General features: G+C 26.0%; 1 protein-coding gene across 1 annotated transcript in view; it reads right to left on the bottom strand.

Annotated features, from left to right (window-relative positions):
• The window catches only part of LOC117172367, a 504,467-nt gene that overhangs the window by 47,590 nt on the left and 428,924 nt on the right, over positions 1-27,953 (bottom strand). Inside the window, exons 14-18 of the mRNA XM_033360222.1 lie at positions 21,703-21,795; positions 16,108-16,341; positions 12,612-12,692; positions 9,271-9,420; positions 2,875-3,112 (exon numbers count right to left, since the gene is read on the bottom strand). Of these exons, the coding sequence (XP_033216113.1) occupies positions 2,875-3,112; positions 9,271-9,420; positions 12,612-12,692; positions 16,108-16,341; positions 21,703-21,795 (796 nt within the window). The remainder of the gene's footprint in view (positions 1-2,874; positions 3,113-9,270; positions 9,421-12,611; positions 12,693-16,107; positions 16,342-21,702; positions 21,796-27,953) is intronic.

Raw genomic sequence — 27,953 nt, 5'->3', positions numbered from 1 at the left:
TTCGCAAGCACGCGATGCCTAAAGGCTTCCTCATGAAATGAGTCTAACGACGAGTTTCATTTTTCGATCCCTCTACCTCTTCCCACTCTTCTTCTTTACTTGACTTTCATAAAATAAATTGTCAGATTTTGTGGTTTTTTTTCTCGCTTGCGGGCTTTTTCCCCACATATAATAAACGTCACTTTTAATTCAAGTCATGTCAAATTTCTCTCAGATTGTGTAACAATGCCCAAACGGGTGACGCACAAGCCGCCAACTCCCGTGCATTGGATCTCACGAGAGGGGGCGATGGTTGGGGCCCCCTCATCCCCACCCTTTTTTTTCGGTAATTGTAGCAGAGGACCTAATTGCTAAACACTCAGCTTGGAATAGCAGAACTCCTAACAAAATCGGAAAACAAATGTTTAAATTCATAAATGGTCATAATCTCTCAGTTTCAGCACGAGACTCGCATAACTTTTTCCCCCACAATACAAAACATGAATCTAACCTTATCGATTTTGTAATCACCAAAAATAACTTCTACAACCACGATACTTTCACTATTGACGGACTAGACTCAGATCATCGACCAGTTTTCCTGATCCTTTTTACTAATTGTGAAAAGACTCCGGTGTTACCTCGCTACAATTTTGCAAAAGCAAACAGGCAAAAATTCAACTCGACCCTATAATCTCAAGCTACATTCCAACCTTCGCTAACAAATACCACTCAAATTGACGACGCCATATCTAATCTTACCTCAAGCATAAAACCTGCATTCATGCTTCAGTCCCTTAGACCACCATTAACAAATACGATCTACGTCTCAGCCCCGAGATTGAAGACCTTATCCACACTCGCAATAAACTCTGCTGAACACATCAAAAAAGTAAAAGCTGTATCCTTAAAAACATCATTAACCACCTTCGGAAAACTATAGCAATGAAAGTTCAAGAGCACAGATGCAAAAGTTGGAATAAAGAAGTCGGTAAACTTCAAACTAAAGATAACTCTATATATCGTATGACTAAAGCCCTAACGAAGCTGCGAACTAATATTCCCCCTCTCAAAAATCCAGACCAAACGTTTGCGCTCTCTCCTAACGATAAAGCAAATCTCCTAGCGTCCAATTATGAAAGTAACTTCGCTCCACATGACGAGCCATCTGACTCTCAGCACATTGCGGAATGTGAGCAAATTTTCTTCGATTTTCTTAAAATCCCTAGTACCGATAATCTTAAGAAAATAACCCATAAAGAATTAACAAAACAAATTAAAACTACTAAAAATAACAAAGCTCCTGGTCCTGATTCAATTTTAAATTCAGTCCTAAAAAAACTTCCGACTTTGTGCCTCACTCTCCTCGCCAATATCTTCAATGTCTGTATTCGACTAAGCTACTTTCCTAACTCATGGAAAATAACTCACATTTTAGTTTTTCAGAAAAAAGGTAAGGATCTATATCATTCAACCAGCTACAGGGCCATTAGTCTTCTTAATACGATGAGCAACATTTTTGAAAAAATAATACTCACTCGCGTAAACTTTTACCTCGAAGAAAACAGCATCCTTAAACCGCAACAATACGGTTTTAGAAAAGGTATGTACGCAGCACAATATGTTAAAGCTAACTGAAGCCATTAGCTTCAATTTCAATCGAAGAAAACATACTGGAGCTGTTCTCCTCGATGTAGAAAAAGCTTTTGACAATGTTTGGCATGTAGAACTGCTCAGAAAACTAATAAATAACAATTTCCCAAGAGGCCTCATCCTCTTTATAAGCTCATATCTTTCTAATAGAAAATTCTCAGTCTAAATAGGCCAGACACTCTCAAAAGAGAAACCAATCGGAGGGAGTGTGCCCCAAGGCAGCATACTAGAACCGGTAGTCTTTATTATTTACATCAACGACATCCCTGAGGTCCCCGAAGTTTCAATTGGATTATATGCAGGTGACACCGTGTTATTCAGTTCCTCCTAGTACGTTCAAAAAAATTTTAAAACTACTTAACAAAGCTCTTGAATCCATCGAGGCTTGGGCTAAACTTTAGAGAATAAAAATAACAGTATCAAAGTCAAAGAGTAGTAACAATCACATTCAAATTATACAAAATAAATTTCTAATGCGTATCACAAACCCCCAGATATATTAAGAACTCTGTCCTTCACAGAGAATTTCAACTACCATACGTTTCCGAGTATATCAAAGAAACCGCCATTAAATTATACGAATCTGCATCATTATGGCCTTTTGAACATATCTCCTCTCTAGGGAAATATAATTTTGATACATTACGCAAACACGCGATGCCAAAAGACTTTTTAATTAAATAATTCACCCAGGTCAAGGTGGCCCTGCCACCCCCGACTCACACATAATTAACATCACTTTAAACTCCAGTAATGTCCAATTTCTCTCAGATTGTTTCGCAATGCCCAAACGGGGAACGCAAAACAACTTCTTCCAGTCCGATCATTCTTCGGGGCAGCGGCGTAGCCAGGATTTTTTTTTGGGAGGGGCTTCAATTTTTTTCGGAGGGGGCTTCGGGTTTATATTTAGGCAAAGTTTGGGGGAAAAGGAAATTGAATAATAAAAATATTTAGTGTCGGGGGGAGGGGCTTGAGCCCTTAAGCCCTCCCCCTGGCTACGACACTGCTTCGGGGAGATAATGAATCGTGATTGGCGCGGCCTTGTCGCGGCTGCCACCCACTTCCGTACATTGGATCTCACAAGAGGGGGCGACGGTTAGGGCCCCCTAATCCCCAACCCTTTTTTGTTTTTTCATTTTACGAAAGCCTTTTTAATAGGCACACAGCACCTACGTGCCTACTTTGACTAATTTTTTTAACCTGAAAATATTTTAAAACAATGAAATAATAGTTGTTACTAACCTGATGACTGTGGTCTAATTTGCTCCTTGAGTTGTCGAATTTGGTTGCTCAGTTCCTGCCTCTGTCTCTTGAGATCGCTCACGTGTTGCTGTGCTAATTCCGCCTCCCAAGCTGCGGTTGTTCCCGTCGATTCTCGAGGGAGATTTCCCACGTACCTTCTCGAGGGCTGAAGCTTTTGCCTCAATACCACCAGATCCTGCTCAAGGCGATCATTTTCCGCAACTGTTTCTTCGAGTTTCTGTTTAATTGAATTTTAAATTAAAGCAAAAGTATTTTAAAAAGGATTAGAATTTAGAAGCAAAGGAGAACTGAGTTCCTTCCCAAAATCATTTTCAAAAAAGTAGATGAATTTTTAACCACATATTTGAATTGTCAACAAAAAATCTATTTTCAACTAAGAAAATTAATTTTCTATGAAAAATTATAAAGTTTCAACTGAAATGATGAATTTTCAACCGAATCAATTGATTTTTCATAAAGTGCTTTAACAATTAAACAAGTAGTTGAATTTCTAACCAAAAAAGGTGAATTTTATTTTATCCTCCCCCTTCGGATTGAAAATTCCACTATTATAATTTCCGTTGCGAATTCGTCTTATCTAAATAAAAAATGGATTGCAAATTAAAAAAAAAATGTAATTTCATACTTTTTGCGTTAAAAGTTTAACAAGTTTGGTATGAATTCAACTATTTGGTTTAAAATCCATTTTTCGTTGAAAATTAAAGTTGTCCGTCAAAAATTCATCTTCGGATTAAAAATGGAACATATTGGAAGAAATTCTTTTTCTTTACTGACAGAGAAGCCTTCTTGATTGAAAATCGCTTTAAAATCCTAGCATTTTAAGCAAAAATATTGATTTATTTTTTAAAAAAAGATGAATTTTTGAACAAACAGTTGAATTTACGATGGAAAAGACAATTAAAAAAAATTAATTAAATCGTTTAAGAAAAAATATTAAATATTAACCAAACAGTTGCATTTTCACCCAAAAAAACATTACATTTCCACGAAAAGATATAAAATTTTAATTTTGAGAGACGAGTTTCCAGCAAGAGTTAAAATTTTCAAATCTAAGAAACGTATTTTCTACAAAGCAGTAAAACTTTCAATCCAAAAATATGTATTTTATAGGAAAAAGTTCATTTTTACCAAATAGTAGAATTTTATAAGAAAATAGTAGAATTTTTAAGTGAAAAAGATACATTTTCAACAAAGAACCAATTTTTAACAAAATATTTCAATTGTAAACCAAAGAGATGAAACTTTTAAACAAACAAAAAACAAACAAATTTTCATGTAAAGAAAATTAATTTTTCATCAACAACGGGACAGTTAAATTTTCATTGAAAAAAAAAGGATTTTTCAACAAAATCGTTAAATTTTAAACCGCAAAGATGAATTCTTCAACTCAAATTATGAATCTTTAACCGACAGAATGAATTTCCAACAAAAGGCATGAATTTTCAATCACAAAGTTCAATTTTCCATAAGAAAGTTAATGTTCTTGGTAAATGATTTAATTTTTAAAAAATGACGAATTTTCTATAAATTGTTGAATTTTCAAACCGAAAATATAAATTATTAATAAAAATGTTAATTTTTTAGCAAAATAGTTGAACAGTCAACAAAACACATGAATGTTCAAGCAAAGAGTTAAAGTTTCCTCTAAAAAAGATAAATTTTTAAAAAAGAACAAATTTGAACAAATTATTTTAATTTTCAACCGTAGAGATGAAACTTTTAAACCACAAAAGAAAAATTTTCATCTGAAGAAAATAAATTTTTTATCAAAAATGGAACGGTTCGATCTTCATTTTAAAAAATCATAATTTTCAACTAGAAAAAACGGATTTTCCACAAAATAGTTACATTTTCAACAACTGACATGAATCTTTAACTAAAATTATAAATCTTTAACTGAAAAAACTAATTTTCAGAAAAAGAGTTAAATTTTCAAATCGAAAGTATAAATTTTTTATAAAAAAGTTGAATTTTTCTAAAAAAATTAATACTCTAGGAAAATCGTTTAATTTTAACCAAAAAAGACGAATTTTCTACAAAATAAATGAATTTTCCATCAAAATATTGAATTTTCATCCAGAAAAGATCAATTTTCAACCGCAAAGTTGAATTAAAAAAAAAAATTTCCACAAAACAGTTGAATTTCTAGGAAAAAACTTCAAGTTTCTTTAAAAAATGCGATTCTTCTACAAAACATTCGAATTGTTAATCCGAAAATATGAATGTTCAATATAAATTTTTATTTTAAGAAAAATAGTTTAATTTCAACGAAAAAAGATGAATTTTTCATAAATAGTTAAATTTTCAAACCAAAAATATAAATTATCGATAAAAAAATTAACTTTTCTGCAGAATAATTTAAAAATCCAAAAAATACATGAATTTTCCATCAAAAAGGTGAATTTTCATCCAGAAAAAATCAATTTTCAACCACAAAGTTGAATTTTAAACCAAAAAAAAGAATTTTCCACAAAACTGTTAAATATCTAGGAAAAGACTTTAAGTTTCTTTAAAAAATACGATTCTTCTACAAAACATTCGAATTGTTAATCCGAAAATATGAATGTTCAATATAAATTTTAATTTTAAGAAAAATAGTTTAATTTCAACGAAAAAAGACGAATTTTTCATAAATAGTTAAATTTTCAAACAAAAAATATAAATTATCGATAAAAAATTAACTTTCTTGCAAAATAGTTTAAAAATCCAAAAAATACATGAATTTTCCATCAAAAAGGTGAATTTTCATCCAGAAAAGATCAATTTTCCACCACAAAGTTGAATTTTAAACCAAAAAAGACGAATTTTCCACAAAACTGTTGAATTTCTAGGGAAAGAGTTTAAGTTTCTTTAAAAAATACGATTTTTCTACAAAACATTTGAATTTTTTAACCCGAAAATATGAATGTTCAATACAAATTTTAATTTTTACGAAAATAGTATAATTTCAACCAAAAAAGAAGAATTTTCTATAAATGGTTTAATTCTTAACCCGAAAATGTAAATTTTTATTTAAAAAATTAATTTTCTAGCAAAATAGTTGAATATTCAACAAAAATTAAATAAACTGAATTTTTAGACAGAAAAGATACATTTTGAACGAAAAAGTTGAATTTTCAACCAGAACAGACGAATTTTTCACACAAAAATTAAATTTTAAAAACAGAATACGAATTTGAAAATAATGTTAATTTTTAACCAAATCCTCGAATTTTCAGCCAAAATGGTTGAATTTTGATGAAAATAGTAGTTTCATTAAAAAAGACGATTTTCCTACAAAACATTTGAATTTTCAAACCAAAATTTGAATTCTTAATAAAAAATGTTAATTTTCAACAAAGAATAAAAATTTCCTATAAATAGTTGAATTTTCAACCCGAAAATAAAAATTTTCAATAAAAAAGTTAATTATTCAGTTAAAGTAATTTGCTTTCCGAAATTACGAATGAAAAAAAAGTCAATTTTCTTCCAAATAGTCGAATTTTCTAAACAAACAGTTCAAGTCTTAAAATAAAAGAATTTCCAACCAACTAAAGTATGGCACCTTAAATTAATTTTATTTAAAAAAATTAATTCCCCTATTTTCGTGAAAAATCATCCTTTTTCTCCTGTTTTGAGAGCCAGAATTTAGAATTTTCAATCAAAAAAATTAATTCTCGGGAAAATAGATGAATTTTCAATCAAAAAATTGAATTTTCAACACGAAAATATAAATTGATAATAAAGAACTCAAATTTTCAACCCGAAAATATAAATTTTCATAAAGAAAAAATTAACACTCTGGGAAAATAGCTTAATTTTAACCAAAAAGACGAATTTTCGGTAAATAGTTCAATTTTCTAGCAAATAAGTGTAATTTTCACCTCAAAAAGACGAATTTTCCACAAATCAGTTGAATTTTCGGAAAGTAGTTTTAATTTGATTAAAAAATACGATTTTTCTAGAAAACATTCGAATTTTCAACCCAAAAATATGAATGTCTAATAAAAATGTTAATTTTAAAGAAAATAGTTTAATTTTCAACCAGAAAGAAGAAATTTTCTATAAAAAGTGAAATTTTCAACCCGAAAATATAACTTTTTATTTAAAAAATTAATATTCTAGAGAAATAGTTGAACATTCAACAAAAATCAATAATTTTTAATTAAAAACCTTCAATTTTACTCCAGAAAAGATAAGTCTTCAATCAAAAAGTTCAATATTTTACAAGAAAAGACCAATTTTCCACACAAAAGTTGAATTTTAAAAACAAGAATACGAATTTGAAAAGAAAGTTAATTTTTAATCAAATACTTGAATTTTCTACCAAAACAGTTGAATTCTTATTCCAGAAAGATGATCTTTTAAAAAAACGTAGAATTTTCAAACATTGGTATATGAATTTTTACCAATAAGAGAAGAATTTTCTACAAAACAGTTGAATTTTCACATGAATTAAAAAAAAATTATCAAAAAATATGAATGTTCAATAAAAATAGGAAAATAGCTTAATGTTAACCAAAAAAGACGAATTTTCTATAAATAGTTCAACTTTCAACTCAAAAATATAAATTTTAAATAAAAAAGTTAAATTTCTAACAAAATAGTTGAGCATTCAACAAAACACATAAATTTTGAATCAGAAAGTTGAATTTCCAACTAAGAAATTTATATTTTGAATAAAAAAAGTTAATTTTCCAGCAAAATAGTTTCATTTTTACGTCAAAATTTTTCTACAAAACATCAGAATTTTCTATAAATAGTTTAATTTTTAACTAGAAAATATAGATTTTTATTTTAAAAATTAATGTTCTAGAAAAATATTAGAACATTCAACGAAGAACAAGAAGTTTAAATAAAAAAGAACGAATTTTAAAAACAAGAATACGAATTTGAAATGAAAGTTATTTTCTAACCAAATAATTAAATTTTCTACCAAAATAGTTGAATTTTTATACGAAAAAGATGAACTTTTTCAAAAAGCCGTGAAATTTTTTTAAACCAAAAATATGAATTTTCACCAATAAAAGACGAAATTTCTACAAAGCAGTTGATTTTTCAACTTAGAAATATAAATTTTCAATTAAAAAAAGTTAATTTTCTAGCAAAATAGTTTAATAAGAAATAATTTTAATTTTCACCTCAAAAAGATGCATTTCACACAAAAGTTGAATTTTCAAATATTGATATAATAAATTTTGATCAATAAAAGACCAATTTTGTACAAAGCAGTTGAATTTTCAAATGAATTTTTAAAAAAATAATCCAAAAATTTTGGAATTTTCAATAAAAAAGTTAATTTTTTAGCAAAATAGTTTAATTTTCACCTCAAAAAGACGAATTTTCCACACAAAAATTGAATATTCAAACATAAGCAGTTGAATTTTCACATGAATTAAAAAAAAGTAATCCAAAAATTTTGAATTTTCAATAAAAAAGTTAATTTTTTAGCAAAATAGTTTAATTTTCACCTCAAAAAGATGAATTTTCCGCACAAAATTTGAATTTTCAAACATTGATATAATAAATTTTGACCAATACAAGACGAATTTTCTACAAAGCAGTTGATTTTTCACATGAATTAAAAAAAAATAATCCAAAAATTTTGAATTATCGATAAAAAAGTTAATTTTTTAACAAAATAGTTTAATTTTCACCTCAAAAAGACGAATTTTCCACACAAAAGTTGAATTTTCAAACATTGATATAATAAATTTTGGTCAATAAAAGACCAATTTTCTACAAAGCAGTTGAATTTTCACATGAATAAAACAAAAAATAATCCAAAAATATAAATTTTCAATAAAAAGTTAATTTTCTTGCAAAATAGTGAAAGTTTCAGCTCAAAAAGCCGAAATTTCTATAAAACAGTTGAATTTCTAGGAAAGTAAATGTTTCATTAAAAAAGACGATTTTTCTACAAAACATTTGAATTTTCAATAAAAATGTTAATTTTCAACAAAAAAGAAAATCATTTTCAACCGAATAGTCGAATTTTCTACAAAAATGGCTCAATTCTTAAAATAAAAAAATTTGCGACCAACTAAAGTATGGTACCTTAAATGAATTTTATTTAAAAAAAATAATTCCCCTATTTTCGTGAAAAATCATCCCTTTTCTCCTGTTTTGATAGCCAGAATTTAGATCTCTGAAATTTAGAATTAATTATCAGGGTTTTTTTTTTGTCAAGATCAGCAGAGACCAGCTTTCTAATCTTGAGATTCTCGAGTCGAGTCTCGACTTTCTTGAGAAGGTAATTAAATATTCAACTCGGAACGTCCTGATGACAAGCAAGCAGGAATTAAATCTGGCTATTCTTGAAACGCATCCTTTATTTTGTACTCTAATCGTAATAATTATAAGCTTCCAAGAAAATTAGACGTTCTTGATATCTACCTTGGAATGACGAGCCAGCAACATTCTCACTTTGCTCAGTTCCCTTTCCAGAAGGAGTTGTTGCATTCGGTAATGTTCCACTTCTGCTGGGTTGTTTCTAGTGCCTTGCAATTTGTACCGTAAACTCTCAAGAGCCTTCTGCAAAATCTCCTGTAATCGGGTTTTCCAAATTAAAGGAGCGAATCTAATTTCAGAAGAGAAGCTTTTCTCTTCCTTAAAAACAATTTCAAGTTTTAAAATCTGTCCCCTATTTGCCCTTTTTCATTTTTTCATCCCTAAAACCTCAAAAATCTAAAACTCCCGATGATGAGAGGGGAAATAGGGAAATTGATGGGGAAATCGAGGGAGTAGAGGAACAGAGAGGTGGGGAATTAGGAGCAAAAAAGTAGAGAAATGAGGAGTGGGGAATTAGAGCAAGAGAGGAAAAAAGAAGTATGAGAAAGAATGAGTAGGAAAATAGGGAAAGTGATGACGAATTCGGAGGATTAGGGGAATAGACGATTAAGGAAGAAAGGGAGAAAAGAGTAGGGAAATTTTTATAAGAATAAGAAATATGTAGAGAAGTATGAGAAAGAAGGGAAGGGGAAGTTTCGAAAAGAAAAAAGTAGGGAAATAAGGAGTGGAAAATTAGGGAAAGTAAAGGAAATTGAGAAAAAAGGAAGCATGGGAAAGAAGGGAGGATAATTATGAAAGGGGAAGTAACGGCACAGAGAATTAATTAGGGAAGGAAATTTCGGGAGATGATTAGGAAATCGGGAAGTAGGGGAAAGAAGGGGCGGGCAAAAAAGGGAGAAAAGGCAGAGTAATAAGGAGAGGGTAATTAGGGGAATTGAGAGAGAAGTGAGAAAAAAGAAAGCATGGGAAAGAATAGGAGGAAAAATAAAGAAAGTGACGAGGAAATCGGAGGAGTAGGGGTAAGGAGGGGTGGGGAAGGAAAAAAATGATTAGGGAAATATGAGGTGGAGAATTAGGGAAAGTGATGAATAAGAATGTATTCGAAAAAATAGGAGCGACAATAGGGGTAATGATAACGAAATCAGGGAATTAGGGAAAAGGAGGGGTGGGGAAGAAAGGGAGAAAAGTTAGGGAAATAAGGAGTGGGTAATTAGGGCAATTCAGGAGTAGGTAAGAAAAAAGAAAGAATTGGAAAGGAAATAAGGAAAGTGATGAGCAAAATCGGGAAAGTAGGGGAAAGGTGTGGTGGGGAAGTAAGAAAGAAAAAGTAGGGAAATAAAGATTTGGGAATTAGGAGAATTTAGGTGGAAGTGAGAAAAAAGGAAGTATGGGAGAGAATAGTAGGGGAAATATGGAAAGTAATAAGGAAATCGAGGGAGTAAGGGGGAGGGATCGGGAAATAAAAGAGAAAAACTAGGAAAATAAGGAGTGGGAGTTAGGGAAAGTAAGGGAAAGTGAGGAAAAAGCAAGTATGGGAAAGAAGAGGAAATAAAAAGCAGGAATATAATGAATGAGGAATTAGGGAAAATAAAGAAAAGTGAGGAAAAAGTAAGTTTGGGAAAGAAGGGAGGGGAACTGAGAAAAATTAGGGGAAATAAGAGGAGGAAAATTAGGGGATGTGAACTGTAATTATGAAAGGGGAAGTAAAGAATGGAGGGGGAATCAAAAAAAGAAATTAAGCATTTTCTTTCTGGATAACAAATTTAATTTTCAATCCAAAAAGACGAATTTTCAATATAATTGTTGTATTTTTAACCAAAAAACTATTTTCAGTCATAAAAAAATGTAGGAAAATTATAGGTTTAGGAGAAAAAAATATTTAATGAAAAATAACTTTTTAATCAAATTTATTTTTTAATTTTCGGTATTTATTTGCTTTAAGGTTATATAAAAAGGGAAAGTATGGATAGTGAACAGAATTGAAACCGATAAGTGATTGGGAAATAAGGAGAGGCAAAATAGAGGCAGTGAAGAGGAGGGGGAATATGATGAGTTAAGGGAAATGAGAGGAAAATAAACAAGTCTTTGAAAATAAGGGAAGGAACGTGATAGAAAAGAGGGCATTGGAAGTTAGGGGTAATAAGTGGAGGGGAAGTAGGGAAATTAACAAAAGGGGAAATGATGCGACAACAAATTAAGGTGTAGAAAATAGAAGAAATGATAAGTGGGGAAGTAAGGGATGGAAGGGGTAAAAAGGGGTATAAAAAGTAATAGGAAATGAGGGGAGGGAAATTTGGGGTAACGAGGGGTTTGAAAATTGAGGAAAATTAAGGGTAGGTATAAGAGAAAAGGAGGAAGAAATAGGGAATGTGAGGAAAATGTGGGAAGGGCAACTAAGGAAAAATATGGAAAAGAAAGTAGGGGAAGTAAAGGAGGAACTAGCGGAGAAAATTAAAGAAAAGTAGGAGGTAGGCTAAGTTAAGTTATATAAGAGGGTAGCGTAAGTAAGGAAAAATTAGAGCCCGTAAAGTATAAGAAGTGATAGGCAATGTGAAAACGGAAATAGAATAAGAGAAAAAAGTAATGGAAAATAAAGTGGAAATATGAGAAGAAAAGAAAGGAAAATGGGCGTTTTTGAAATAAGGAAAAAAACGGTGGCGAAACAAAGCCGAGGGAAGTAAGAAATGGGTGTGAGGGGTAAGACGTTATAGAAAGTTAAAGGTGATAACGGGTGTAGAATTAGGGGAGAACTCAGGGAAAATTAGGGGAAGGAAAGTAGAAAAAAGGAGGAATTATAGGAGAAGTTCGAGAAAGAAGGGAGACAGAAAGGAAGGAACTGATGAGAAAGGAGAGGCAAATTGGAAAGTGAGTAAAGTAAGGGGAAATGAAGGGATATTATAAGTGAGGGAGTATAAAGGGACGTAAGGTATGGAAAGTGTTAGGCAATGAGGAGAGGAGTAATAGAGGAATTGAGAGGTAACCTAAGGTTATACAAAAGAAGGAGAAATGAGTGCAAATGATTTGATCGAAAGTAGGGGAAATGAAAGGAGAGGGCATGTGAGAAGTAAAGGTATATGTAGAGGAATTAGAAGAAATCACGAAAGGGGAAATTAGGGAAGAAGAAGTAGGAGAAAAATGGAATGGGAGACAATTAAGGAGAAATGTAGAGTGGGAAAGTTGATTTAGTAAAGAGGAAGGAAAATAAGGAAAAATTCTGGCAGGAAGAGTAGGGAAAATTCCTCTTTTTAAATTAGTATTTAAAAAAATTCGTAACCGTTCATTGATTTTATCCCAGTTATAAACAGTTCTTAAGTTTTATTTCTTCCCAAGAGAACTCGAGAAGAATAAAATAGAACTAAAGATTTGTCTAACAAAAAAAAAAAAAAATGTCGACCGGATTAGAAACCAAGTGTCCCGGAATGATTGTATAGTGTTTCTGAACTGACCTTGTCTTGTTGAAGACTGTGAACCGTTCCAGATTCTTCCTGGAGCAACCGGTCTGTTTTATAAAGTTGCTGCACCTTTGCCTGTAAGAAAAAATTAAAATAAAAAAATTTTATCACAAAATTATAAATATAAAGTATTTTTTTGCAGGAGTCTCTATCATCAGACACTTGGTCGTCCACTGAGTCTCGCATTTCAGCTACTAGATTCCGGTTAAAAAGACGAAGATGATTCTCGTTGACGACACCGGCAGAAGCACCGTTCTCGTCACTCGATACATTTCGAGAGAAAGGGTAGTGCACTTTGTTATATAATTAGCGACCTAGATTCTGCAATTTTCTATCTCTCTCGTGTCTCTGGGTCCAGATTTTATTTATTTATTATTTTTTTATCTATAAATTATAATTATATAAATATAATTAATAGAGGTCAGGCCTTGCTGTAGATGATTATTCAGTGTGAAAGGAAACTTTTTTTTCTCAAAATTCCCTTATTTTTTTAAAGCCATTAATAACGAAATACGAGCATTTTAACCTTGTGACATTTTTAACATATAATTTTTTGTAAACGGAATAAAATAATTCCAGATTAAAATTAATTTTTGAAATTTATTTATTCGAACCAGAAAATTTGATAAAACAAGATGAATTTTATAATAAAAAAGACGAATTTTTAACAAAAAATGGGAAAGTCCAATTTTTAGATGAGAAATTAATTATTAACAATCAACAACGATTTTTTATAAAAATAGTCAACTTTGAAACTAAAGAGATGAATTTTTAACAAAAATGATGAATTTTTTCAACCAAACAAGAAATAGAATTATCAACAAATAAATATTTGTCAGTCAAGAAGATAAAATTTTCATTCAAATTTTTTAATTTTCAAGACAAAAGACGAATTTTCTAAGAAACAGTTGAATTTTCCATCCAAAAATATTAATTTTTAACAAAAAAGTTCATTCTCAGCAAGTTACATTTTTAATTAAAAAAGAGGAAATATCAAACCGAGGAGATTATTTTTCTAACAAAATAGACGAATTTTGGACCATAAAAAAATTAATTTTCAACAAAAAAAGGAAAAGTTACTTTTTCATTTGAAAAGATGAATTTTGCAGCTTAAAATGTAAATTAAAAATAAAAGTTAAATTTTCAAACTAAAATATGAAGTTTCCTATCAAAAAGAAGAATATTGAACAAATAAATGTTTTTTAGCCATGTAAGAATAAAGAGTTCATTCAAAATGTGAGATTTTTCAAGACGAATTTTCTATAAAACAGTTGAATTTTCAAGAATAAAGTTCATTTAAACCCAACAGTTGCATTATTATCAAAACAAAGAGAAAATTTTAAACAAAAATTATTTTTCTACCAAAAAAGACAAATTTTAAACTATGAAAATATCAATTTAAAAAAAAAAAATTTTTAACTAAGAAAAAATTATTAACCAAAACAAATTTTGTTTGTTGAAATAGTGCAATTTTCTACTAAAAGAAAAATTTTCAACAAACAGATATTTTTCAGTAAAGAAAGAAAAAAAGCGCATTTAAATTGTTAAAATTTTTAAAACAAACGACGAATTTTTTGTAAAAAAAAAGTTGAATTTTCAACAAAAAAAAGGAATTTGTAAACAATAAAATTATTTTTCTGCTAGAAAATATAAATTTTATTTAAATACTCAAATTTTCAATTCAAAGGAAGAATTTTCAATAGTAAGTAAATATTTTTCAACTAAAAAAAATCAATTTTCAACCGAAAATGGAAAAGTTTTATTTTCAATTGAAAAATTGATTTTTCAAGTGTAAATATGAATTTTCAAAAAATATACGACCAAGAATAAATGCAGTTCAAATTTAAAAACCAAACTATGAATTTTTTAGCAAAAAGTTAATTGTTTACTAAAATAGTTTGAATTTTCAACAAAATGGTTTCATTTTTAATTAAAAAGGAAGGCGGTTTTACAAATTAAAAAAAAAATGTTTAATTTGCAAGATTTTACACAAATTTAGGAAAAATCTAAGTAATCGTAAAGGATATTGAGGTCTTTTTAAAGCTGGGAATGTTTTTTAAATATTTGATACATTTTCGGAAATTTTTTAAGGTTCAAAAATATGCTAGCCTACTCAAAACTTTAAAAATTTCTTAAAATATTTTTAACTGACTTGAATTACTCATAAAATTGTCTTAAAATATTCGAGATTCGTTTTCGATAATTTTGCAAATCTTCTAATTTTTTGAAATATTTCGAAATATTATTCTAAAATTAATTTTTCAATCTTGAAAACTTAAATTTTCAAATAGATACGTTAACATTTTTTTTTTAATTTTTTAAAAATTAAAAAAATTTTTTTGAAAACTTCTAAATACTTCTTTAAATAATTCGACTTTTTCCTAAATATTTGAAAAATTTCTGCGAAATAAAAAAAATTGCTTCAAAATTTTCCAGATTCTTTTTTGACAATTTTGGAAATATTTTGAAAGTCATAAAAAATTATTTCAAATTTTTCCAGAAAAGTTTTTTTAAAAAACTTATATTTTTTTGTTTCAAATCTTAAAAAATCTAAATATTGGTTTTAACTCATACAAATATTTTCAAGTTTATAATTATCTTTTTATGTTTTTAAAACTGCTAAATATCTCCCAAAATTATTTGAAATTTTTATAAAATTTGGTGAAATTCGGAAAAATAAAATTCTTGAAATTATAAAATTACTGAAATAAAAAAATTAAAAAAGCCCAGAATTTAAAATACTAAAATATTTTTATCAAAGAATTTTTTTGATGTTTAGAGTTTTTCAAAATCATTGTTCAGATTTAAAATGAAAATATTGGAAAAAATATTGCTGAATGAAAAATGTTGTTTGAAAATGTGCATATTATTTTTTTAAATTAAAAAATGTTATCAAAAATGAATTTTTAGTTAAAAAAATCAATTTCGAGATAAATTAGTGCTGAAGTAAATCATGTAATGTTTGTTTATAATATAACATTAAGTTCAGAGAAAATTTAGTGAAAAATTTTTTTTTGTTCGAAGCACACGAGTTTTTAAATTTATTTATTTGTACAATTTTTATACAATTATTGTTTCTGTAATTTTGAACAATAATTTTTTGTTAAATGGCAACATAAAACAAAAATTTTTCTTCGATAAAAATATTTGATTATTTTATTTTTAAGAAATAAAGTCTCCTAAAATTTTCACTTTTATTAATAATGCGGCTTAATCAAACCCGAAAAATGATTTTTGTTTCAAAATTTGTTTGTAAAAAAATATTTGTTTTTCAATATCTTCTCACCCTTTGGATATTATTTTTAGGTAGTTAATCATATATAGCTTCTTTGATAAATTTGAAACACTTAAAACAAATGTTACTTCTGAAAAGATAAAAAAAATTCAAATATATTGTTAAATAAAAACATAAGAAAATTCGTTACAAAAAAAATAAAAAAAAAAAATATTTTCAAAATCCTAAGGTTAAATATTTTATTTTATTTCTAACCTGGAGTTGACCATGATCCGGACTAAGTCGATCCCAATCTCTCCTTTCCTGAGCCAAAAGTCGTTGTTCTTCGACTCTTTGATTAAATTCGAGTCTATCTCGGTGCTCCCTATTTTCTTGAAGAAGATCGTGTCGAGAACCAGAGACACTTCCATTCCCAGCACTTCGATTATAAAGTGATCCCAATTTCAACATATTGGCCACCAAATTTTCCAGCGGTTTTCCTTTTTCATACTGAAAAATGTTTTTTAAAAAATAAATAAATAAAATAAAAGTCCCACATTGAGAAGGATCTGAGAACTAGAATCCGATTCGAAAAAAAAGAATGAAGGAAACGAGATTCTAGAATAATTCTATATAATTAGAATAGGTTTCCAGCTCGTTATTATTTTTTTTTTACTGTTTCTCTGACTGAGTTATCAGCATGCCAATTAATTTTAAAGGCATTTAGAAAATTATTATGTTACTAATTGCCGACCATCCCAAAGTGGGTCAGAAAGATTGTTTTTTTCTTAATCAGAGATAATTAAAGTCCAAAGCCGATTTTTCAATTTATGTTTTCACCTTTTTAATACATATTTACCATTTCTTTTAAACTTCTAAATTTTTTTTTACTGATCCGAATATTTCGTACAACTTAAAAACAAATTCTGCAAAATTGATAAAGTAGCTTTCTAGTGTGCCAAATTCTTTTTTGGCGAATTCTATGAAAATTAAAAAATTAACAAATTCATCTGAAAATAAAATAATTGTTTAAAAATGTTTTTACAGGCTTGATAGTGTTTTGTTTTTGTTTTGTAGTATTTGTTTTACACAAATATTTAAACAATGATATTCATATTGTATTTTATTATTTTATTTTAAATATTTATTTTCACAAAAATTCACAAATTTCAACTTTGCTCTTAAATGAAAAAATCAAAACAGGCTCGGCATAATCTCTGAAATTTATTTAAATTTTATTTCAAAAAGACTAAAATCTTTTTTCTACAATAAAATGAAATTTAAAACTTCTAAACCTTTTTTTTGAAATGATTCAAATATTTTGTGCAACTTACAAAAAAATTCTGCAAAATTGATAAAATTGCCTTCTAATGTGCCAAATTCTTTTTTGACGAATTCCATAAAAAAATCAATTCATCTAAAAAGAAACAAATTGTTTAAAAATATTTTAATCGACTTGATAGTATTTCTAAGGAGTGTCTTTGACTAATTTTATGATGTTGTAAACAAATATTCAAACAATGATATTAATTATTTTTTTAATATTCATTTTCACAAAAGTTCACAAATTTCTAAACCTTCTTTCTAAAACTTCTAAAACTTCTAAACCTTCTTTTAAAATGATTCAAATATTTCGTGCAAATTAAAAAAAATCTGAAAAATTAATAAAATTTCCTTCTCATGTGCGAAATTCTATAATAATAAATGAATAACAAAAAATAGAAAAATTAAATTTTCACCTAAAAAAAATATTAAACAAAAAAATTTTGTTTGTTAAAATAGTACAATTTTATACTAAAAGAAGAATTTTCGACAAACAGATATTTTTCAACCAAGAAACAAAAAAGTCCAATTAAATTGTTGCATTAAAAAAATACAAATTTTCTTTTAAAAAAAGGTGAATTTTCAACAAAAAAATTCCTTTTCAACCAAACACTGGAATTTTTAATAAACGAAGAAGGAATTTCAAGATAAGCAAATTATTGTTCTACCAAAAAACACGAATTTCAAACTATAGAAAGATTAATTTTCAACAACAAAAAATATTAAATTTTCATCTAAGAAAAAGTAATTAACCAAAAAAATTTGGTTTATTAAAATAGTCAAATTTTCTACTAAAAGAAATTTTTGCAACAAAGAGATATTTTTCAGTAAAGAAAGCAAAAAAAGTTCATTTAAATTGTTAAATTTAAAAGAAAAAAGAAGAATTTTCTTTTTAAAAAAGTTGAATTTTCAACAAAAATGTTCATTTTCAACCAAACAGTGGAATTTTTAATACAAAAAAAAAGAAATTTCAAGGCAAGGAAATTATTTTTCGACCAAAAAAGACGAATCTTAAACTATAAAAATATAAAATCTTAACCAAAAAGGGGTTTTTACTTTTTCAATTTATATTCATCATTTTTTTTAAACTTATAAACTTTTTTTTAATGATCCAAATATTTCCTAGAATTAAAAAAAATTGCAGAATTAATAAAATTGACTTATAATGTGCCAATTATTTGTTGACAAGTTCTGTACAAATAAACAAATTGTTTAAAACTGTTTTAATTGACTTGATAGTAGTTCTAAGGAGTGTCTTTTACAAATTTCATGATGTTGTACACAAATATCAAAACAATCATATAAATATTTTATTTTAATATTCTATTTAAAATATTTATTTTCACAAAAATTTGCAAAATTCAACTTTGTTCCTAAATAAAAAATTCAAAAATCGGCTCGGAATATTCTTTTTGAAATGTATTTAAGTTTCATTTAAAAAAGACTAAAATATTTTTTCTACAATACAATACAATTTCTTTCAAACTTCTGAATCTTTTTTTAAAATGATTCGAATATTTCGTGCAAAATAAAAAAATCTTCAAAATTGATAAAATTGCTTTCTAATGTGCTAAATTCTTTTTTGATAAATTTTATAAAAATAAAGAAATTCATCTAAAAAAAAACTGTTTTAAAATGTTTTTATCGACTTGATAGTATTTTTCAAAAATAAAGTTCATTTTAAACCAAACAGTTGCATTTTTATAAAAAAAGAGTATATTACAAACAAAACTTATTTTTCTATCAAAAAATACGAATTTTAAAATAGAAAAAGATCAATTTTTAACCAAAAATAGAAAAATTAAATTTTCACCTAAAAAAATATTAAACAAAAAAATGTTGTTTTTTAAAATAATCTAATTTTCTACTAAAAGAAAAATTTTCGACAAACAATTATTTTTTAGTCAAGAAACAAAAAAAAATTCATTTAAATTGTTGAATTAAAAAAAAGACAAATTTTCTTTTAAAAAAAGGTGAATTTTCCACAACAAAATTCCTTTTCAAACAAACACTGTAATTTTTAATAAACGAAAAAGGAATTTCAAGATCAGAAAATTATTGCTCTCCCAAAATAGACGAATTTTAAACTATAAAAAGATCAATTTTCAACCAAAAACAGAAAAATTACATTTTCATCTAAGAAAAAATATTTACCAAAAAAACATTTAGGTTGTTAAAATAGTCAAAATAAGTTCATTTAAATTGTTGAATTTTGAAAAAAAGAAGAATTTTCTGTGAAAAAAGTTGAATTTTCAACAAAAAAGTTCATTTTCAACCAAACAGTGTAATTTTTAACACAAAAAAAGGAAAAAAAGAATCTGAAACTATAAAAATATAAAATCTTAACCAAAAAGGTGTTCCTACCTTTTCAATTTATATTAAATTTTTTTTTTAAACTTCTAAACTTTTTTTTACTGATCCGAATATTTCCTAAAATTAAAAAAAGAATCTGCAGAATTGTTAAAATTGACTTATAATGTGCCAAATTATTTTTTGACAAATTCTGTAAAAATAAAAATATTCATCTGAGAATAAACAAATTGTTTAAAAACGTTTTAATCGACTTGATAGTAGTTCCAAGGAGTGTTTTTTACTAATTTCATGATGCTATACACAAATATTTAAACAATCAAAACATAATCAATCAGGGCCGTCTGAACCGTTTCCAATTGGAATGCATAATATTGCGCAATATACTCGAGAGAGTACTCGCGCACTGCGGCCATTACGAGGCAATAGACACAACCGTCTCTTGACCTTTGAGCTATGAAACTCCGTAGTCCAGTAATTCTAAGAATTACAAAACCGGGAATTGCTAAATCCGGGTTCTGCTGTATTTAGTATTTTTGTGAAATTGCATCAAATGTCAAGTTGAAGTTTGAATTTCTGCTTTGACTTTAAATATTTTTTTTAGCCTGATTTGAGAAGGAAATTCCTCCAGGGCGTTTGAAACTTTAAACTCGCGAAAGTTGAGAGTTCGTCGACTATATTTGTGATTAAATAAGATTTCGACATGAACCTTCTCTGACTTTGCAAAATTCTCTTTCGCTTTATCGAGTTTAATCAGAAAAGTTAGCTCGACTGAGATTCAAAGAGCAACTATGATAAGGACAAGAGATTCAGGCGGATATTTTTTTTTTAATTTATAAAAAAAAATAGTTAAAAATGTATTTCAAGAGAGAAAAATACGCGCGCGAATCGCAAAAATAATTTTTAATATAAAATCAAAATCTCGAATAACTATTTATTGTTTGGGATGTTTGTTTATGTGTTTTTATGTTTTTATAAATATAATTTTTCTCAGATTCTTGAAAAAATTCAAAAAGATGTTTGAAAATTTTAGATGGACCAAATTCAATTTTTAAATAAAATGTTAATCTTCAACCAAATAGTTACATTTTCAAATAAAAAACATCACAATCAAAAGTGATATTTGAATACAAAAAGATTGTTATTTTATTGAAAAACAATTAAATAAAAATAACTGATAAAAATAAAATTTGAATCCCTAAAGATAGATTAAGTTTACTTTCAACCACAAATAAGAACAAACCAAAACAAAAACGAATTTTTAATTAAAGTTATGAATCTTTATCAAGAAAAAATTACTTTTTAACAAAGAAGTTCAATTTTCAATAAAATAAAAGAGATTTTAATTTTTAAACAAACCAAAAAACAAACCTGAAACCAAAAAGCTAAATTTTCAACCAAGAAAATTCTACAAAAAAAATAATTTTCAACAAAATAGTTACATTTTAAGCCAAAAGAGAATCTTCAACGAAAAATATAATAGTTTATATTAAAACTAAAAACACTTTTAATTTTAAACAAAAAAAGGAATAAATTAATAAAAAAAGACGAAATTTCAATAAAATTGTTGGCCTTTCAAGCAAAAACAATGTGTACTCGAGAAAGAAATTTAATACATTTTTTTAAATATTCATCTAAAATTAAATTTTTTCAATAAAAGTTAAATTTAAATTTTCCCTGGAATCTTAAAAAAAATTGTATTATCTCAAATCCTTTCAAAGCCATCAAAAAGTTTCAAAATTTTATCTGAAAACTTTTAAGTCTAGATTTTGTTTGAATTTTTTAAAAATCTTTTCAAATGTTCAATTACTTTGAAATCTTTTAAAAACTTATAAAGTTTTAAAATATTTTTTTAATTCAAATTTTTTTTAAAATTGTTTAAAATCAAGCTAAAAAATTATTCTAAAATCATTATATTTAAAAACAAATGAAAAACTGCAGTTCCAGTAACTAATTTGTTAATATAAATATTAATACATTTTTCCAAAAACTTTTTGAACAAAATAGGTTTAGAATCTCTTTTTCTGGCCGCATAGTACCTACCTTGACCTATTTTTTTTATTTGGATCTCGCAATAAAAAAGGTTCTCATTAGTTGAAATGCTTTTAATTTTTTTTCAAAAAAATATATAAATTTAAGTCTCCCGTAAATAAAAATGAAGTTGGACTTTCTTTATTGCAATCCTGGAATTACAACAATATTTCAAAATGATTTATATTTCTGAGAAAAATGACCAACCTCTTTTTCAAGATCCATTAGATGTTTCTCCAGCTTCTCCTGTTTTTGTAGATTCTCCAGACGACTCGGAGTATCAAGTTCAACCAATCTGGCCTGAAAGTTGAAAAATCACAAGATTAAAAAAATGATAAATATTTATTAAACGAAATAAGTCCCTTTCTACTTAATTAGATAACAAATTATAAAGATGGTTTCTAAAATTAAAAGCAGTTTTTAAATATAAGCGAGGCTACTGAAAAAATGTTTGTTTTATAAAATAATTTATAAATACTTTGTAATTTATTAGAAACTCTGAATATTTTTTCAACTTTTCTATTCTTAATAGGATCAAAGAGTTTTCGAAAAAAGTACTACCCAGATTTTAAGCAATACATTTTAAAAATCCTAATTTTGTCTTGGAAAAGTGAATTTTTCGAAAATATTACAATTTTGAAATTACAATTTCAAAGAGGGAATTTTTCAGAAGAATAACATTTTGACTTGAAAAAAAGCGCGTATTCATATCTCTAGATTTTTCGTTTCTTTTATTAAAAATATAAATCAGTTTTTATATATAAAATTTTGAATTTTTTTGAAACAATAATTAATTATTTATTTATTATCTACTGACTAATTAATCATTTCTGAATTAAAGCGTTTGAAATTTAAGTTGAAAATTCATCTATTTGGTCAAAAATTAATCTTTTTGCAAGAAAGTTAATCTTCTTGGCCGAAAATTAATTTAAAAAAATTAACCTACTTGGTTTGAAATTTGAACTGCCTTATTAAAAATTCATTCTCTTTGTTAATGATTTATAATTTTAGTTCAAACTTTATTTTTTTGGTTCAAAATTTAACTATTTCATTAAAAATACATTTTTTTAAATATATTTTTTTAAATTCAAAATTAATCTTCTTTGTTAAAAATTCATCTTGTATCTTGTATTTAATTGGTTTTTTATCATTCAAAATTTATTTTGTTAATTGAAAACTTAACTATTCCATTTTTGTTACAAATTTCACTTTTTGGTTAAAATTTCATATTTTTTCCAGAAAACTAATCTTCTCATCCGAAAATTAATTTTTTTAAAGATTATTATTTTAGTTAAAGATTCATATTTTTAGTTGAAAATTTAAGTACTTTGTGTAAAATCAATTTTTTTTGTAAATCAATTTTTTACCTTAGAACTCGATTTTTTATTTATTAAAGATCAATCTTTAGTTAACAATTTTTTTAATTTTTACAAAATTTATCTTTTTTGTAGAAAATTAATCTTTTTGGCGGGAATTTACTTTTTTAAATAATTAAACTACTTGATCAAAAGTTGAACTCCTTTGTTGAAAATGCATTTTTTTCTTGTTAATGGTTTATAATTTTATTTGAAAATTCATCTGTTTTGTTGCAAATTTGATTATTTTGTTTAAAATAATTTAACTTTTTTGGTTGAAAATGTATTGGAAAAATACATTTAATTCATTTTTTTATCGTTTAAAATCAATTTTGTCAATTAAAATTAACTAATCCTTTTTCGGTTAGAAATTCATATCATTTCATGAAAATTCATTCTTTCGGTAGTAAATTAATATTCTTAGCGGAAAATTAATTTTTTAAATAATTAAACTACTTTCTTGAGAGAAAAACTGCTTTGCCGAAAAAATATTCTTTTTTTAATGTTTTTTTATTTTAGTTAAAAATGCATTTTTTTATTGAAAACTTAATTATTCTCTTTAGAAATTAATTTTGTATATAACATTGTTTGAATATTAATCTTTTTGGTGAAAATTCACGTAACTTTAAAAAATTCATATATTTGGTAGAAAATTAATTGTTTAAATAATTAAACCACTTGGTTGAAAGTTGAACTCCTCTGTTGAAAATGCACTCTTTTTTTTAATGATTTATTATTTCAGTTGAAAGTTCATCTATTTTATTAAAAATTTAACAATTTTCTATAAAATTAATTTTTTAGTTTAAAATTCCAAACTTCTTGACTGAAAATTCAACTATTTTGGTTGAAAATGTAATTTTTTAAATATTTAATTCTTTTTCTATGGTTGAAAATTAATTTTGTTAATTAAAACATTAACTATTCCTTTTTTTTAGTTGAGAATTCAATTTTTTGTTTAAAAAGTGCTTTTGCTTCATCTGCTGTTTGCGGTTGGTCAGGCGTTTGCTAATTCGTTCAGTTAGCTGCACCACGAAGCGTGCTAAGATGCAGCAACGATAATTGCCTAATCAACAGATTGCACTGTTCACCTCGAATTTGCTGAGAACAGGCATAAGCCAATCGATTTCCCACTGCAAAATATTTTTTACTTCTACAAATTCAAATCATTTTTTTAAGTTCAGATTATTTATCAATTAAAGAAATAAAAAAAATCATACAAAATAATAAAAAAAAATATAACAAAAAATAAATAATTTACTATTTATTCATTACTGGTGTCGACATTGACTGACTAATCATTCAAAAGTGACTTTTTAAATCAGTAAATTTGACTCACTTATGAAATCAGTCCTTTTGAATGATCCAATATATAGAAGTTTTATCTAAAAAGATTACTTCTTAATAAAAAATGAAGTAGTTAAATTTACCATTAAAAAAATTAATTTTCAATTAGCAAAAAAATCATGTTCAATAAACCAGATTAATTTTATAGAAAAAACTAAGTTTTCAACAAAATAGTTAAATTTTCAACAAAAGAGATGAACCTTGAACTCAAATAATGAATCTTTAAACCTAAAAATGAATTTTTATCAAGTGGTTAGATTTTCAACCATGAAGATTAATTTTTTACCAAAAAAGTGTCATTTTTAACTATAAAAAATTAGTAACAAAAAGAATACATTACAAAAAAAAATAGTTAAATTTTTAACTGAATACTGCAATTTTTAACTGAATTAGTTCAACTTTTATACATTTTTTGAACAAAACATTTTTAGCTTCAACCGAAAAAGTTTCACTTTTAACCAAAAAATATCAAATTTCTACCAAAAGAGATGAATTTTTAAATAAAAAAGAATGATTTTTAGACAAAAAAACATTTTAGTTAATAAAAGAAAAAAATAGCATCCACAATTTTAAATTTTCGACTAAGAAGATTAATTTTCAACTAAAAAAGATCAATTCTCAACAAAATATATCAATATTTTTAAAAACTGATCTACACAAAATTACATGAATTTGTAACTAAACAGTTTGAGAAATCGATGTGATATGAATTCAAATTTTATTTGATTAGTTTTTAGTTTATATTTTTGCATGTCTAAATTTTTTTTATCTTAATAGTTGATTTTTGAATCTAAAACAGATGAATTTTTTTTTTACCAAAAATGAAGTAGTTACATTTTGTTTGAGAGAATTAATTTTCAACAACAAAAACGAATTTTCTACAAGACTGTTTTAATTTTTACTGAACAGTTGAATTGTATAACAAATTTTTTAATTTTTAAGTAAAAAAGACGAATTTTCTATAAAACAATTGAATGTTTAAGCCAAAAATATGAATTCTCAACACAAAAGTTAATTTACAATCAATCACTTGAAATTTAAATAAAATAATTAAATTCTCAGTTAAAAAATTGAGTTTTCACAAAAACAAAAAACAAATTTGAAAATAAAATTGTGAATCTTTAAAAAACAAAAAAAATAAAATAAACGTTAAAGAAACGAAGGTTTAATTTTTTACAAGAAATATTAATTTTTAACGCAAAATTTAATAGTGGACATTTTAGCATGGAAAATATTTTATTTAAAATAAAAAAACAGTTTAATTTAACCAAAAAGAAGAATTTTTTACTAAAAAGTATGACTTTTTAACAAAATTTTTTAACTTTCAACAAAATAATTCAATTGTTAACTATATAATACATTTTTTAAATAAATACCTTCAGAATAAATCCAAAACAATGAAAAATTTATAAAAACGTTATAAAATTAAAGCTTTTAAATGGGAAGATTCTAGGACTGGTCTTTGAACATTGAATTATTTTTTATTTAAAAATTTTTCAAATTATTAACCATTTCCAAATCACCTTTAAAAGAACAATTTCCAATTGTAGCGGCTTTAAAATGGTGCAATTTTTAAAATTGAAATAATAGCGAGCTTTTTTGTATCCTTTTCTTTTTTCTTTTTTATTTACAGTTTAATATCTTAAAATTGTCTAATTCTTAATTGAAGATGTAAAAAAAGAATTTTAAAATAAAAAATAATTGTTTATAAAATTTCAAGAATTAATAATAATTCAAAAGGAAATCTTAAAAATTAAATGAATTAAAATAAAAAAGTTAGTAATACTTTTGTTTAAAATAAACTTAGATAAAAATTAAACTATCTTTAATTGACCGCTCAGTAATTGAATGATTTCTTTAATTTTTTGTTTAGAATTTAAACGTTTAGGATTTTCATTTTTTTCTTCTGCACGTTATAATTTTGCATTGAAAATTTAAATTACTTAATTGTAAAAGCTAAAACAACAATTTAAAAAATCATTCATTTTCAAATAATTTAATTTATTTAAAATAATTGAAATTTTAAACGGTTTGAGTATAACAAAATATTAATATGACAATTTTTTTTTGAATTAGATTTTGAACATTCTTTCAGAATAATTCAATTTAAAATGTTTATAATTGAAAATGGTTCTATTTTAAACACTGAATTTATTTCTTAATTTTGTAGATGTTGACGAATGAACTAATTTAAAAAAAATGTAATAACGATTAAAAATTCTAGAATTTTAGCATTTTTTACTTTCAAACATTACAAAAATTTTCAAATTCAATATTTTCAAGTTAAATCGGTTCAAATTGAAAATTATTTAAATTCGAAAGTTTTGGATGAAATATTAATCAAGTTTAAACGCTTTTCATTAGAAGTAATGCAATTTCAATTAGTTTGAATTTAAAATGATCCCATTTTTAAATTTCTAAACGAAAATATTTTAATTTGTAACGCTTTGAAACTGTATATTCAATTTGACTCATAAGAAATTTTTTAAACAATTATTAACATTTTCAATTAACAATCGTTCAATAAGTTTTTTGAAATTTCAAAAGCTTTCAATTCGAAATGATCAATTATTAATTATTGTTTCCATTTTCAAAGTTAATATTTAGACATTTGTTTAATAATAGCTTTTAAAATTGTTTACATTTTTAATATAAGGAAATAAAAATCAAGAAAAGTGAAACCGTGACAATTACAGAAAATTTTTCCCTTAAACTCAATAAAAATATTAATCGAAATGTTAAAAATTGAAATATTCCCTCTTTCTATTCAGGAACAAATTAAATTACACAAATTTTTTCTCCCTTTTAATTAAATAAAAAAGTTAAAAATACAAACTTTTCCTCGTCCGATTTAAAAAAAAAGATTAAAAATAAAAAGTGGTTCTTTTCCTTCATGAGAATAATGTTGCTTTCAGAGGAAAAAAATGCAGAAAAAATGTAAATCAAAAATTAAACTTTTGAAAATTTTTCTGTTAAATAATGTTGCAGGTATGATCTATAAATCCGTATTTTCGTAAGCATCCGTAAATAGAAGTCCATTTGAAAAATTAACCGAAATAATGATTTGAAAGCTTTGCGAGGGTTAATTAATTTAACTGAGATCACGGATCGACGGAGTTATAAATTTATAATTATTCAAGAAGCAATAGAGACTCACGGCCATTTATAGGGTTGAAGCTAATGGCTGTCTCGAGCACTTTTTTTCTTTTTTTTTCTTGATTTTATGAAGGCTAATGCACCTTATCGTAGCAACGCAGAGAGGGAACTGAGAGCGGCCTTTCCCTCAATGTCAGCTCTTGGAAAACCGATCCTAAGTGGCCACCTTTTTTCATCAGAGGAGATGTAATAGAAGTAATAGCAACAAGTAGAAACTCGAGACTGGAGAACGGATTAATTTCTATGTGAGCCTCTTTTTTCAATTTTATTTAAATTTTTATTTCATTTTTAGTTTTTAATTTTAATTTAATTTAATTTAATTTAATTTTTATTTTATTTTACTTTACTTTACTTTACTTTACTTTACTTTACTTTACTTTACTTTACTTTACTTTACTTTACTTTACTTTACTTTACTTTACTTTACTTTACTTTGCTTTGCTTTGCTTTGCTTTGCTTTGCTTTACTTTACTTTACTTTACTTTACTTTACTTTACTTTACTTTACTTTACTTTACTTTAATTTGCTTTGCTTTACTTTACTTTACTTTACTTTACTTTACTTTACTTTACTTTACTTTACTTTACTTTACTTTACTTTACT

Source organism: Belonocnema kinseyi, chromosome 5, assembly GCF_010883055.1.
Source record: "Belonocnema kinseyi isolate 2016_QV_RU_SX_M_011 chromosome 5, B_treatae_v1, whole genome shotgun sequence".
NCBI classification, from domain to species: domain Eukaryota; kingdom Metazoa; phylum Arthropoda; class Insecta; order Hymenoptera; family Cynipidae; genus Belonocnema; species Belonocnema kinseyi.
This window is presented reverse-complemented; position numbering and strand designations above follow the sequence as displayed.